At 44.1% G+C, this 16,016-nt stretch overlaps 1 protein-coding gene across 1 annotated transcript; it reads right to left on the bottom strand.

Annotated features, from left to right (window-relative positions):
* Positions 1-225: 225 nt before the first annotated feature.
* Positions 226-8,093, bottom strand: LOC117506317 (probable JmjC domain-containing histone demethylation protein 2C; the record flags this gene model as incomplete). The annotated part of the gene is made up of 2 exons (XM_034165806.1): positions 7,946-8,093; positions 226-478 (listed from the first exon to the last, which is right to left on the bottom strand). Coding segments are annotated over exons 1-2 (364 nt in total), but the record flags the coding sequence as incomplete, so codon positions are not given.
* Between the last annotated feature and the right edge of the window lie 7,923 nt (positions 8,094-16,016).

Below are 16,016 nucleotides of genomic sequence, written 5' to 3'. Positions count from 1 at the left end.
TTAGCATTGCAAAAACAAATGTTGGGCAATTGTTTTGATTAAAATGATTGGCATTTGGCCTATGTCTAAAACAGATTAACCTGGGCAGCGCCGGATACCTCAGCTAGTGTATATATATATAAAAAGAGGCTCTTTCCACAAAGAGGCTGTCATGTTTGAGCGGACTTCAAAAACAGTTAAAGATAAATGTGGGAAAGGAGCGTGAACATTTGCTAATGTACTCACCCCTCACGGCGGACTCCTCTCTCCTCTCCTTGTCGTCTTCAGGAACGCTGCTGTCTGAACCTTTTCTGCGGGAGGGTCGAACATTGCGCTGCTCCCTCCCACTGCCTACAGGTGAGTGGTGCGACTGGTGCAGTTGCAGCACTGGCTGCTGGTTCTGCTGGTGGGAGGCCAGCATCCCTTGAGAGCCTTTTGCAATGGGTCCGACTGTGATGACGGGGCGGGGACTGTTGGCCTGGGCACGTGTGTAGTGACTCTGCGAAAGAAAATCCCACCTCAAAATCATGAAGCCATAGTTTAAGAACATGTACAAATACATTTTGTTCCAGATGTTTTTTGACATCAGAACAATGTGGTCCAAAGAATTCCAGAAAGGGCCGAGAGGGTACAGATTTTCTTTGCAGCTACTGACTCCAGCAGGTGATTTCACAGATTAATTGATTCCATCTGCTCAAAGTGATGTTAATCAGTAATAACAGACTTTTCAGAGTGGAAAAACGTGGCTCGCGGTCAAACAGCGGCTTGTCCAGTAACTCGTTGTGGTGACAGTCGGCTTGTCCTACCCATAATACGAGCTGACAGCAGGGCAATGTGCACGGACAGAGAGGACTCCACCACTCTATGGTTTAATATACCTCACCATTATGAGATTACATCTGTGTCAACTCTGAGCAGTTAAAAACTGAACCTGCATTACTTAATTTGATTTATTAATTTTTAAGAAGACATTGTGCAAAATGGCACAATAACATAATATGTAGATTGTTTATTTTGGCAAAAATTCATATGTAAAATGCACATATTAATAATTACTGTTAATAACACACAAAGTTTAAAAAAACCCACACATTTCAAATGTGGTCCTGCAGAAAACCAATGACAAAACTAGGACTGCAAGCAGTCATCTACGGACCCTCGTGTCTGTGCCACAACCTCTCAGGGCCAGCACAATTTCTGTTCACACATCACGTCAAGTTGATTGTTCATCCACTAGGGGGCGCTCAGAGCACAAACAGAGGGACCAGGTGTGTTCAGGGGCTGACACTCATCACACATATGAATTATCATGTCAATCAGACAAAGCATGAAGGAGTTATCATGACTTGATGTTCCATGGCGAATGGTCAAAATGGCACCGCCATAGCGACCACACCCTTCGATATGGAAAAAGCTTTTGATAATTTTTGATCTGTATCGCTTCTGGATGATCTGAAAGAAATTTGACGCTCATTGGATAAAATACAGAGGAGGAGAAACCAGATGTACCGCTCCTTAATCTGTGTGATGCCTATAGGATCGTCACCGAAAGCCGTCTGAATCTTCCGAATGGTTTCCACCTGGCTGTCGCCCAGTTTCTGGCAAAATTTGATGTAGCGCTGCTCCAGTCGTTCCATCTTTTTCCTTGGAATGAAAATCCGCCGAGCGCACGACACACACCTCACACAAAGGCTGCTTACCAGAAAATGATGCAATCGACAGGCATGAAAAAGTTCACGCATGCGCACGAAGGTTCAAGGTTTGCTCACGCAAGCACACGTGATTCAAATCCATCAGGTTTTTGAAAAAAATAAAAAGGTCCGATATTTTTCTAACAGACCTCGTATGTAATGGAGATGTCAGGATTCGTCCAGTGTGTGGTTATGTGTTCCGTTTTATTTCTATTTTGTTTGTCTGTTCTCTTGCTCTGTCTTTCTGCTTTTTTCTCTGTTCTGCTCTTTCTTGTCTCTCTCTCGGTTCTTGGTGATGGGCATACCTCTCTGTCTGGCCACACCCTGGTTCTGGAAGATTCCTCAAACCTGTTCTTGATTTGCAGCTCATCACCTGGCTGCTATTTAAGCCTCAAAGTTTGCTCTTGTCCCTCGCCAGATCGATGTGCCTTGTGCCTCTTTCCAGCTCAGTTCCTCGTGTTTTTTGACTTTCTCTGATAGCCTCATCATGTTTTTTGACTACCTGTCTGTGTGCCTCGACCACGCCTAAGCCTGATGTTTTTGTTACTGTTGCTCTGAGTACGGACTCCAGCTAACGACCCCAGTGAATGCCGACAATGAGCTTCTCCTGTCTGAAAGACCAGCAGCTGGCACTGGTTTATGGATGTGCTGAGGGAGGACATGCAGGTGGTTGGTGAGACAGAGGAAGATACAGAAGACAGGGGGAGATGCACATGACTGATCTGCTCTGGAGCCCCCTAACAGGAGCAGCCGGAAGAAGAAGAGACCTTAAACCTCAACAGCTTTTAGAAGTAGAGCTCAACGCTTTCATTTCCTCATATCAGTCATTTTTTAATATTAATTTACTGTCTTAATGTATTTTAAATTGTTTAGGTGCTTGTTATCATATACACACTATTATTATAAGGCTACGACAGTACATGCGCTCTGACTGGCTGATTTCCGGTCTGATATTCTCCCATATCAGACCAGTACCATGACAATCAGTCCAGATAGCGTATCAGATTTGCGACTTTGTTTGCAATTTTCACAGCGCCACATAAAACAAAAAGCAAACAAAGAAGCTATAAAAACATGCAGAACAAGTTGGTGAACACAGGTGATGATCGCCGTGTGGCAGCGTGCCGAATATCGCCCCTTCGCCATGAAATTACGTTCTTCCTTTTGACAGCTTTAATTTTGTCATATCATCATGAAAATTGATACACAGGTCAAGCATGACAACCTCTTACAATTCATAGAGGCGTCGCCCATGGGCGGGGCAAAATACCTCAATAGCACCCCCTTGAACCTTTCAAAAACCCCTCCCCAAAGGGTTTTTTTTTTTTTTTTTTTGGAGTAGGGAGATGAAAACTGGTACACGTGAGACTTGGGTAGACATATGAAAACGCTTCTTGCACCATTGGTCTACTCCAAACAGGAAGTCGACCATTTTGAATTTTCTTGTCATTTTGGCGTGATTTCCACACGTATTTGAATGAACTCCTCTTAGGGATTTTGTCCAATACACTTCAAATTTCTTTGAGATCATCCAGAGATGATACTGATCAAAAGTTATCGAAAGCTTTTCTCTATGTCAGAGGGTGCCGCCGCTATGGCGCCGCAATTTTGACCCTTCGGCATGGAACATTATACTTTAGCAGGTCCTGATGTCATACGAGGTCTGTTAGAAAAGTATCGGACCTTTTTATTTTTTTCAAAAACCATATGGATTTGAATCACGTGTGATTGCATCAGCCAAGCTTGAACCTTCGTGCGCATGTGTGAGTTTTTTCACGTCTGTCGGTTGCGTCATTCGCCTGTGAGCAGTGATCCACCCCTCTCGTCGGATTTTTATTGCGAATAAATGTCTTAACGATTTGGAGCTTTGCTGCATCAGTTTTTTTCCAGAAACTGTGTGAGACCTCCAGGTGGACACCGTTCGGAAAATTAATATGGCTTTCAGGGACGATTTTATGGGGATTATACAGATTAAGGAGTGTTACTGCCGCTTTAAGGATGGCCCACAACTGCAGAGAACGTGCCATGCTCCGAGCGCCGATCGACATGCTCAAACAACCAGATCATTTCCAACGTGAAGGCTTTGTTGATCCGGGACCTCGTCTGACTTTCACAAAAAGGCAGAAGGCGTGGATATCAGCACTTTTTCGGCACATTCCACTGTTACAGGAGTTTTTTTCATGGAAAGAAAAGCGGAGGGAGGCGCCACGGAGCCGTTCATTACGTGGGACAAAACCACCTCGGTGTTAGTCTCACAGGACGGCTTTGAGATGGCTTTCAGATGGATTCCAGTTGCTATTCAGTCGTGTGATTATCCGATTGTGATTGTGCATGAGCTGGACATGCCCCAACATGTCCTGGAAGGCTTCATCACGGCGTTGCTTTGCGCCATGCGGCTCCACCGCGACACTTGGAACTCCTCCGCACGTCTGTCTTAATGTGCTGAAAAAGTGCTGATGTCCACGTCTTTTCACAATTCCTGTGCTAGTCAGACGACATACCGGATCAAGACAGCGTCCAGTTTAGAAATGAATGGCACATTCCACTGTTACAGGAGTTTTTGTCATGGAAAGAGGAGCGGCTCCAGCGCGACGCGCGGTGGAGCCGCATGGCGCAAAGCAATGCCGTGATGAAGCCTTCCAGGACATGTTGGGGCATGTCCAGCTCATGCTCAATCACAATCGGATAATCACACGACTGAAAAGCAACCGGAATCCATCTGAAAGCCATCTCAAAGTCGTCCTGTGAGACCAACACCGAGGTGGTTTTGTCCCGCGTAATGAACGGCTCTGTGGCGTGTCCCTCAGCTTTTCTTTCCATGAAAAAAACTCCTGTAACAGTGGAATGTGCCGAAAAAGTGCTGATATCCACGCCTTCTGCCTTTTTGTGAAAGTCAGACGAGGTTCCAGATCAACAAAGCCTTCACGGTGGAAATGATCTGGTTGTTGCAGCGGGGTCTAGCATGTCGATCGGCGCTGGGAGCGCGCCGTGCTCTCAGCAGTTGTGGGCCGTCCTTAAAGCAGCAGTAACACTCCTTAATCTGTATAATCCCCATAAAATCGTCCCTGAAAGCCATATTAATTTTCCGAACGGTGTCCACCTGGAGGTCTCTCACAGTTTCTGGAAAAAAATTGATGCAGCAAAGCTCCAAATCGTTCAGACATTTATTCGCAATAAAAAAACGACGAGAGGGGTGGACCAGTGCTCACACAAAGCCTGCTCACTGGCGAATGACGCAACCGACAGGCGTGAAAAAGTCACGCATGCGCACGAAGGTTCAAGCTTGTCTGATGCAATCACACGTGATTGAAATCCATATGGTTTTTGAAAAAAAATAAAAAGGTCCGATACTTAGTATAGTTAATCCAATCAACTTCATTCCGCTTCTAAAACATGCAGAACAAGTTTGTGAATGTTGCAGATGATCGCCATGAAGTTACGAGTAACAGCATCCGTGTGGCGGCGTGCCGAATATTGCCCCTCCGCCATGAAATTACATTCTTCCTTTTGACAGCTTTATTTTTGTCACATCTTCATGCAAATTGATACACAGGTCAAGCACGACAACCTCTTACAATTTATAGGAGCGTCATCCATGGGCGGGACAAAATGCCTCAATAGCGTCCCCTTGAAACTTTCAAAAACACCTCCCCAAAGGGTTTTTTTTTTTTTTTGGAGTAGGGAGATGAAAATTGGTACACGTGTGACTTGCATTGACGTACAAAAAAAGTCTCTTGCACCATTGGTCTACTCCAGACAGGAAGTCAGCCATTTTGAATTTTCGTGTAATTTTGGCGTGATTTCCACACGTTGTATTTGAACAAACTCCTCCTAAGGATTTTGTCCAATGTACTTCAAATTTCTTTCAGATCATCCAGAGACGATACTGATCAAAAGCTATCGAAAGCTTTTCTCTATGTTGAAGGGTGTGGCTGCTATGGTGCCACTATTTTGAACCTTCGCCATGTAACATCAAGTCATGATAACTCCTTCATGCTTTGCCTGACTGACTTGAAACTTCACATGTGTGATGAAGGTTGGCCCCTGAACACACCTGGCCCCTCTCTTTGTGCTCGGAGTGCCCCCTAGTGGATGAACCATCAACATGTCATAACTCGTTCAGGCATTACCTGAATGACTTGAAACTTCACATGTGTAATGAGTGTCAGCATCTTAACACACCTGGGCCCTCTGTGCATTGAGCGCCCCCTAGTGGATGAACAATCAACTTCTTGTCACTCCTCCATGCATTGTCTGATTTGCTTGAAACTTGAACTTTGTGATGAGGGTCGGCCCCTGTATGCAGCCGCCCACATCTAGTCACAAGGGGATACGCTGGCCTGGGTAGGCGGTCGCGTGGCATGAGGGCCTGTATATGACTCCTTGCAGTCCTAGTTATTACTGATTTTTAAATGGACTACAATAGAAATAAGTGTTTTCACTTTCTTGTGTCATCCATGTAGTTTTAACATATTAATTATATTACGTACTTACATTGAATTTACTAAATAAACTCATGCAGATGTGCACGCGTACACACACACACACACACACACACACACACACACACAGCTTGAATATATAGATGATTTACTGCCCCCTGCTGGATTGGTGTGTGAGTCCAAAATGTAGTTTTCAACATCCATTGTTCAGCGTTGTTTGCTAATATCCATAGTTTCTCCAGAAATATTGTATTTTTATTGACTGAAGTTCATTTTAGTATGATGAAGTCGTCCTGTTTTTTTTCTCCTCTTCAGTCATGTTTTGTGCTTGAACATAAAACACAACTACATTAAGCTCAAGATCAAAAATATATACCTTTAGAAAATAACAGTTTATTAAAGTTCAGAGTTCTCACCTGCTGAATGTGATTTTGACTTCTGAACATCACTGCAGAGTTTCTCCACATCAGGTTTTTTTTTATTTTTATTTTATTCAGTTCATTCATATATTCTCATTTTTAAGGAATTTTGACCATTTATTTAATCTCATCATTTCATAAGTACTGTATAACCATGCACGCATGGTGTGAACAGGACGCACCATCAGAACTACGCCAGTAGAGAAGGTGGAGAGAGAAATAAGGCAGCTCCACAGTTTTGTGTTTTCCTCACATGTTTCACTTCGGGGTTATAATCCTCCCTCTCTGCCTTGTGCATGCTGTCTCACGTGCACTGGTCTTTCAGCAGAATGAAGCATCTCATGCCTCCATTCAGGAAACACGCCCCCCCCAACTCTGCAGCCAGCTGACTGTATACACACACACACACACACACACACGCGCGCAGCTCCGTCCAAAGCCAAGGCAGTTTGGCGGAGTCATGGATGCAGAAATTCATTTGACGTATTTTGCCTCAGGAGACTTTTGGTCCAACTTTGGACAGTGACAGCTTCTTTGATCTGGCATGAATAGCTTTGAAACTCTGAACAGCAGTAACATTTTCTATACGATAAAAACAACGGAGCTCATGAATGTTTCCTCCTACAACATTCCGAATATTATCACAAATTCAAGCGTAGAACAACACAGTTTGTCCCTCTAACAGTGGACTCGATAACTCATTCGGTGTGTTTCCTGTCACAGCTGTGTGTTTTACTGATTCACATTTACTGACATTATTGTGCTTTCTTGTAAATTCTCCTCCATGCTGCTTCTTCCTATAGTGCTCTTATTCTGAAATGTTGTGCCTTGTGTATTTCCACTGGCTTTACTTGTGTTTCTCAGACACTCAGACTTCTGGCTTTGTGTCCACAGCCCGTGTGTACTCCTGCACACAAACACAGACGTAACTTAGTGTGTTTATGTGGAAATAAAACATAATTAAAACACTGCTACATTTAATTTTTGTATTCCAATGACAGTATTTCAACATGTAGCTGGTCTGTTCTGTGTGAGTCTGATCCCATCAGCTCTCAGAAGCTAAACAGTGTGGGACCTGGTTAGCACTTGGATGGGAGACCTCTTTCGAACACCAGCGGTTGTGTGTGTTCTCCCAGGTAAAACCAGAGTTGTGTCAAGAAAGGCAAACGGCATAAAACTTGTGTAAAAAAACCAATGTGAATCTGGGTGTATCCACTGTGGCGACCCCAAACAAAAAATGGGAGCAGCCGAAAGTACAACAACGACGACGACAGTATTTCAACAAATAGTTTGATAATTATTCGGCGTTCAGTTGGTGGAAGCACACAGATGCTTCACGCACAGAGAGCAGCTGTGATGGTTATACATAAAGAGGGGTGTGTGTGTGTGCATGTATGTGTGGGTGTGTACTCACGTGTGCGCTGTTGTTTTGGCTGGATCTTGACCTTCGTCTGGAGGTGATGCCGATGTTTTCTCCTTTCAGCAGAGAGTGAACCACATCATCCAGGAAGGTCATCTGGATCATGGATGGGTCCACATTCTGAGGCTCTAGTACCTGAACATAGAGAGTATATACCATTAACACACACACACACACACACACACACACACACAAAACCAACCCACAAATGGATAAAAAGATGGAGCATGGACAAAACCATACATGAACTGGGTGGAACATCTTTGAGATACAGACAAGCTAAGCTAACAGGCTAACCTGAGTTTGGGTGTTTCTGGGGCTAAGCAGTGGTTCTCAGAACTGTTGGCTTTGGTGTGCCCATTAGATATTATGACCTGCTTATTTACCGCTTTTTTTTTTTTTCAAGATGTCGCTGTTACGGACAGCTGCCTGCCAGAGTGCTCCTCATCATTGTGTCAATTAAACACTGTTTAGTATTTGTTTTTCTTCCTCTACTTTCTTTTGCTCATTATTTATTGTTTTCCTGGTGTTTGGAATACTTTTCCTGTACAGGGTCCCAGCCATGGCTGAGTGGCACCAGGGCTCCTTTGTTTACAAGAGTGATCGGCTGATGGAGCTCCAACACAGTACACAAAAAGACATGATATCGGTAAAGAACTGTGGAGGACATTTCGGGGCTGTAGAGCCGGGAGGAGATGGTGGCAAAGGAAGAGGAGATGGTGGCAAAGGAAGAGAAGTTGTCGGTTGCATCTTCCTTCCATTGTGATGGAGAACATAAAGATCGTTGGGGAACAAAATGGATGAATTAACATCACTTGTGAAGAGCGACAGCGTGTTTTGTGAGGTCTTGTGCTTCATGGAGACATGGCTGCATGACAACCAGTGGTGGACACAGTTCCGCTAATCCACTAATTAGCGAAGCTAATGTTTTAATTGGCGGCTTAGCTTTTCAGCTAACTTTGAAAACCATTAGTGGACCAATTAGCATCCGCTAAATTTAGTTTTACTAACTTTCAGTCCACTAGCATTTTTTTGCTGGTAAAGTGAGAAACATTTAAGTCAAAAACCTTTATAAACCCTAAAATCATACGTTAGTTCCTGTCTGTTGTGTGTCTGCAATAGACTGTTCTGTTGGGATGTGCTCTTGTAGCATAAATCGACAGTTAGTGTGTCTGCTTTAAAGACACCGTGTACATGCAAATCTTTACTTTTTTAAAATGAAAAGACACTGTATTTTTATGTAAAGATAAAATTTACGTGGGTTTTCTTTGGTGGGGAAGCTCAATGCTACGGATTGGCCGATCCGATATTCAAGTATCTGAAAATAATGATCCAACCTGCAGTGTTTTCCGAAACTAGAGAGAAAACATGTCTGTGAAACCTCTCAACTGCTGCTTGCTCTCTGCTCTGTTTACTGCTCAGCGAAGGGGAGGTTTCTGAGCTGAAGCCGAGCTGATTCTTCTGCCCACCGCAGCCGAGGATTTTAAGCCACGGGTATCGGAACATTTAGCCGGGTAGTGGCTCTCAGGTATCGGCTCTTGGGTTCAAATTGTCTGTGTCACCGAGGATGGACTTTCTGAAAAAATAATGAGAAATGTGCGCTGGAAAAAAAAATCTGCCGCTTCAGCATCTCGAGGCTGTGAAACAGCAGTTCAGAGCACAACAGTGGAACTGAGCAGAGTTTGTTTCTGTACGCTGACTGGGAAAAAACTCCATGAAAATCCTTCAGTATTAATCGACAGTCCCTTTCATGAGCCTCGCTGACTATACACTTAAAATTTACAGTTTATTTTACAGTTGAAAGGCTTCGTGTTTCCAAAAATTTCCATGTTTGCTGTTAGCAGGAAAATGGTGAGAGAGAGAGAGAGAGAGAGAGAGAGAGAGAGAGAGAGAGAGAGAGAGAGAGAGAGAGAGAGAGAGAGAGAGCTGTCTTTTCTCTTTTGAGTCTATAAAAATAAGTCTATAAATAAAAGTACTTAATTCTTTCATCAAAACATCAAATCTTGGTTTCCATCTTAGATGTACCTTCTGTCAAATTGCAGGTGAACTTTCAGGTCTCCTTTTTAACAAAATCCTCCTCTAAACACTTAAAGTAGACCCGCATTGAAATAAATGCAGTCAGATCTTTGGACCAAAAAATGACATATTTACACATAAGATCCTTCTGAAGGTAGTAAAGTAAATCTGCAAGCCCAGATCTGTCATTCAATGGAGAAATCTTCATTTAAAAATGACAAATTTACAGCTAAAATTTAGCGCTCCGCAAAACTGTCATCACATCCGGGACGCTACCGAGACGTCAGGGAGAAGACCCTCTCCAAGCATGCATTGCGCGCGCCAACTGTAATTTGTGGATTTACGTCAGTTTGCATCTGCACCTTTTTCTTGTCTTATACGGAAGGATCTACTTTTTTAAAACTTCATACTGTCTTGCGGTACGCTTGGTGAGAACACATTTCTTTTATTTGTGCTTGAAAATTATTTTTGGGGACTTTTTCATACGCCCGTTTGATTGAGTGGTGTCGCATTGAAAATCTACTGTCTTTTGCCTCCGGTGTTACCGTCGCGGGGTACGGAGGTGAGACCCGCAAAGAATCCAAGTCATTAAAATGATATAAACTTCTCTCAGCGGCCACAGAGCTCTGCGGCTCTGATTATCGAGATGTGCGGCGCTGCGGATTTTGCCGCAAGTCTGTCCTTGCGAGCAACAGGTGTCACCGGCCGCTCTGCATCAAAACAGCGAGCGTAGTCTCTGGACTTGTGCCAAGTTGGCCGCACATCCATTCAGTAAACAGAGCCGTGTCTGCGGCTGCACAGCAGACACGGGGGTGTGAGTGGCCCGCGGCGGGATTTAACGAGCGCATGCACTCGGTAAGCGCATCGGGCTCACTCGGCAGTGAGAGCGAGGCGTCGGGGAAGAACAGCGCCCACTGTCGATGCCGCCGCTGATCTGAGCATGCAGAGCTGTATCTCGCATTCATTGCAGCTTACTTTTGGATGTTGAAACCAGGATGTGTATAACAGTAACATTACTAACAGATAAAATCAATTTCAAGGCGGGATCAGACTGAAGGCGCGAGCGCGTCATCTTGTCCCCGACGTCATGGAAATGATCCGGATGTACAAACTGTTTTCACAGAGGGCTAAATTTTAGCTGCAAATTTGTCATTTTTAAACGAAGATTTCTCCGGTGAATTACAAATTTGGGCTTACAGATTTACTTTACTGCATTCACAAGGGTCTTATAAATACATATCAGCTATTTCTTTCTGAAATCTGACCACATTTATTTCAATGCAGGTCTACTTTAATCACGAAGCTGTATAGCTGGGGATACAAAGCATCCTCATAAAATCAACATTATAATAATAGTATGAGGTCTGTTAGAAAAGTATCGGACCTTTTTATTTTTTGCAAAAACTGTATGGATTTGAATCGTGCGCTTGCATCAGCCAAGCTTGAACCTTCGTGTGCGCATGCATGAGTTTTTTACGCCTGTCGGTTGCGTCATTCGCCTGTGGGCAGGGTTAGGGTTAGGGTTAGGGTTAACCCGCCGCAATGGCGGAGAACAAAAGCAAGTCTGTGTTGGAAGTCTCACGGGACATGTTGTGACATGCCCAGCTCTCCACAATTTCTCGGATACTCACTCAACTAAAAAGCCACCGAAAGCCGTCTGAATCTTCTGAATGGTGGAAGACTTAACGCCATTGCGGCTTTGTCCCGACGCACGAATGCCTCCACACGTCTTTCATTACAAAATCTCCTTTAACAGTAGAATCTGACGAAAAATGGCTGATGTCCACCTTTTCTGCCATTTCTCTGATAGTCACACAACGTCCCGGATCAACACAGCCTTCACTTTGGAAATGATCTGGTCATTTCAGCCTGTCGATGGCTGCTCGAAGCGCGGCACGCCCTCAGCCGCTGTGGGCCGTCTTTAATCTGGTTGTAATGCTCCTTAATCTGTGTGATGCCCATAGGATTTTCACTGAAAGCCATCTAAATTTTCCGAATGGTTTCCACCTGGCTGTCTCACACAGTTTCTTGAAAAATTTGATGCAGCGCTGCTCCAGCCGTTCAGACATTTTTCTGACAATGAAAATCCGACGAGACGGGTGGACCAGTGCTCACTCAAAGCCTGCCCACAGGCGAATGACGCAACTGACAGGCGTGAAAAAACTCACGCATGCGCACGAAGGTTCAAGCTTGGCTGATGCAAGCGCACATGATTCAAATCCATATAGTTTTTGCAAAAAATAAAAAGGTCCGATACTTTTCTAACAGACCTCGTATTAAAGCAAACAGAGCACGTAGAATAGTATCAGTATCGTCAGGTATCCAAATTCAGGTATCGAGATCGGATTGGAAGTGAAAAAATGTGGATCAGTGCATCCCCAGATTTTAACAGTCGTACTGAACCCAACAGGGGTGAGCCGTTTAATACAGAGATAAACTGTGACTATTAATATTGTGATTTACTGCTTAAGCTGTGCTGAAACATAATGACAAGTTATACATTCTTGGCCGCTGATCATGAATGTGATGATTCGGGGCAGATGCGTCGGGAATCCTCAGAACTGCTGCAACCTGTTACCACGCGTTACAATTAATGGCATGTTTTGCTGGAAAATTATCAGGAACCATAACGCACAGTCAAGAATAATGTCCCGCGCTGTTGCATGCTATTGCGAGTAACAGCGCTAAGTTACATTATGTCATGTTGTGAATCAGGTGAATTGTCCCGCCCATATTCATGCGACAGTCAGCTTCCGAGCTGTGCAGACAGGACGCGGAGGAGATGGAGAGAGCCAGATATCTGGCTGCATGCGGCTCTCCTCTGGCTCAGACTCGCTCTCCGAACATCAGGAAAAACAGCAGGTGGAACACCTGCAGGAGAGCGCTGAGGAGCACTGGAACAAGACTTAGCCGACTTGGCATCACTAGTTTGTCATTTGATTTTGAGACACAGAGAGGAACACACAGACTGACATGCAGACTCAGAAACATACACAGAGAGAAACCCACAGACAGACATACAGAGAGAAAAACACAGACTGAAATTCAAAGAGAAACACACACAATGACACACAGAGAGAAATGCACAGCTTGACATACAGAGAGAAAAACACAGACTGAAATTCAAAGAGAAACACACAGACTGACATGCAGACACAAACAGAAACGCACAGACTGACACGCAGACAGAAACGCACAGACTGACACGCAGAGACAAACACACAGAGACGGGTATACCAGAGAGAAACACACAGACAGACACACAGAGAGAAACACAGACTGAAATACAAAGAGAAACGCACAGACTGACGGTCATACACAGACAGAAACGCACAGACTGACGGTCATACACAGACAGAAACGCACAGACTGAAGGCACACAAGAGAGAAACGCACAGACTGACGGCATACAGAGAGAGACGCACAGACTCACAGGCATACAGAGAGGAACGCACAGACTGACAGGCATACAGAGAGGAACGCACAGACTGACAGGCATACAGACAGGAACGCACAGACTGACAGGCATACAAGAGAGGAACGCACAGACAGGACATACAGAGAGAAACGCACAGACGGAGCATACAGAAAGAAAAGCACAGATGGAACATACAGAAAGAAACGCAATGGCCGACATACAGAGAGAAACGCACAGGCCGACATACAAAGAGAGAAACACACGAACTGACATACAAAGAGAGAAACACACGAACTGACATACAAAGAGAAACACAGACTGACATGAAGACAGAGAGAAACACACAGACTGACATGAAGACAGAGAGAAACACACACACTGACACAGAGAGAAACACACACACTGACGCAGAGAGAAATACAAACACTGACGCAGAGAGAAATACAAACACTGACACAAACACACAAACTGACGGGTATACCAGAGAGAAACGCACAGGCTGACATACAGAGGGAAACACACAGACACTGACATACAGAGAGGAACACACAGACTGACATACAAAGAGAGAAACACACAGACTGACATACAAAGAGAGAAACACACGAACTGACATACAAAGAGAGAAACACACGAACTGACATACAAAGAGAGAAACACACGAACTGACATACAAAGAGAGAAACACACAGACTGACATACAAAGAGAAACACAAACTGACATACAAAGACAAACAGACTGACATACAAAGAGAAACAGACAGGTAGACACAGAGAAACACAGACTGAAATACAAAGAGAAACACAAACTGACATACAAAGACAAACAGACTGACATACAAAGAGAAACAGACTGACAGGTAGACACAGAGAGAAACAGACTGAAATACAAAGAGAGACACACACTGACATACAGAGAGAAACACACACACACTGACACACAGACAGAAACACACAGACTGACACAGAGAGAAAAACAAACAAATACAAAGAGAAACACAAAGATTGACATACAGAGCGAAACACAGAGACTCACAGGCATACACAGAGAGAAACACACAGACTGACGGGTATACTAGAGAGAAACACAGAGACTGACAGGCAGAGACAGAGAGAAACACACAGACTGAAATACAAAGAGAAACGCACAGACGACACACAGAGAAAAAAACAGACAGAGAGAAACACACAGACTGACACACAGAGAGAAACGCAGACTGACAGAGAGAAACACATACAGTGAGGAAAAAAAGTATTTCAACACCCTGAGGTTTTGCAAGTTCTCCCACTTACAAATCATGGAGGGGTCTGAAATTTTCATCTTAGGTGCATGTCCACTGTGAGAGACAATCTTAAAAAAAAAAAAAATCAGGAAATCACAATGTATGATTTTTTTAATAGTTTATTTGTATGTTACTGCTGCAAATAAGTATTTGAACACCTACCAACCAGCAAGAATTCTGGCTCTCACAGACCTGTTAATTTTTCTTTAAGAAGCCCTCTTATTCTGCACTCACCTGTATTAATTGCACCTGTTTGAACTTATCTGTATAAAAGACACCTGTTCACACACTCAATCAATCACACTCCAACCTGTCCACCACAGCCAAGACCAAAGAGCTGTCTAAGGACACCAGGGACAAAACTGTAGACCTGGACAAGGCTGGGATGGACTACAGGACAACAGGCAAGCAGCTTGGTAGAAGACAACAACTGTTATGATTATTTATTAGAAAGTGGAAGAAACACAAGATGACTGTCAATCTCTCTTGGTCTGGGATTCCATGCAAGACCTCACTTTGTGGGGTAAGGATGATTCTGAGAAAGCTCAGAACTACACAGGAGGACCTGGTCAGTGACCTGAAGAGAGCTGGGACCACAGTCACAAAGATTACATTAGTAACACATGATGCTATCATGGTTTAAAATCCTGCAGGGTAGCAAGGTCCCCCTGCTCAAGCCAGCACATGTCCAGTCCCATTTGAAGTTCACCAATGACCATCTAGATGATCCAGAGGAGGCATGGGAGAAGGTCATGTGGTCAGATGAGCCCAAAATAGAGCTTTTTGGAATCAACTCCACTTACCATGTTTAGAGAATTAGAACAACACCAAGAAAACCATCCCAACCGTGAAGCATGGGGGTGGAAACATCATACTCTGGGGGTGCCCTTCTGCAAAGGGGACAGGACGACTGCACCGTATTGAAGGGAGGATGGATGGGGTCATGTATTGCGAGATTTTGGCAAACAACCTCCTTCCCTCAGTAAGAGCAATGAAGATAGGTCATGGCTGGGTCTTCCAGCATGACAATGACCCCAAACACACAGCCAGGGCAACTAAGGAAAGGCACCGAAAGAAGCATTTCAAGGTCCTGGAGTGGCCTGGCCAGTCTCCAGACCTGAACTCAATAGAAAATCTTTGGAGGGAGCTGAAACTCCAAACCTGAAAGATTTGGAGAAGATCTGTATGGAGGAGTGGACCAAAATCCCTGCTGCAGTGTGTGCAAACCTGGTGAAAAACTACAGGAAATGTTTGACCTCTGTAATTGCAAACAAAGGCAACTGTACCAAATATTAACATTGATTTTCACAGGTGTTCAAATACGTATTTGCAGCAGTAACATAAAAAT

The sequence above is a fragment of the Thalassophryne amazonica genome, unplaced genomic scaffold, assembly GCF_902500255.1.
Source record: "Thalassophryne amazonica unplaced genomic scaffold, fThaAma1.1, whole genome shotgun sequence".
Lineage (NCBI taxonomy): Eukaryota > Metazoa > Chordata > Actinopteri > Batrachoidiformes > Batrachoididae > Thalassophryne > Thalassophryne amazonica.
The sequence above is the reverse complement of the archived record's forward strand: the minus strand, read 5'-3'. Positions and strand labels throughout refer to the sequence as shown.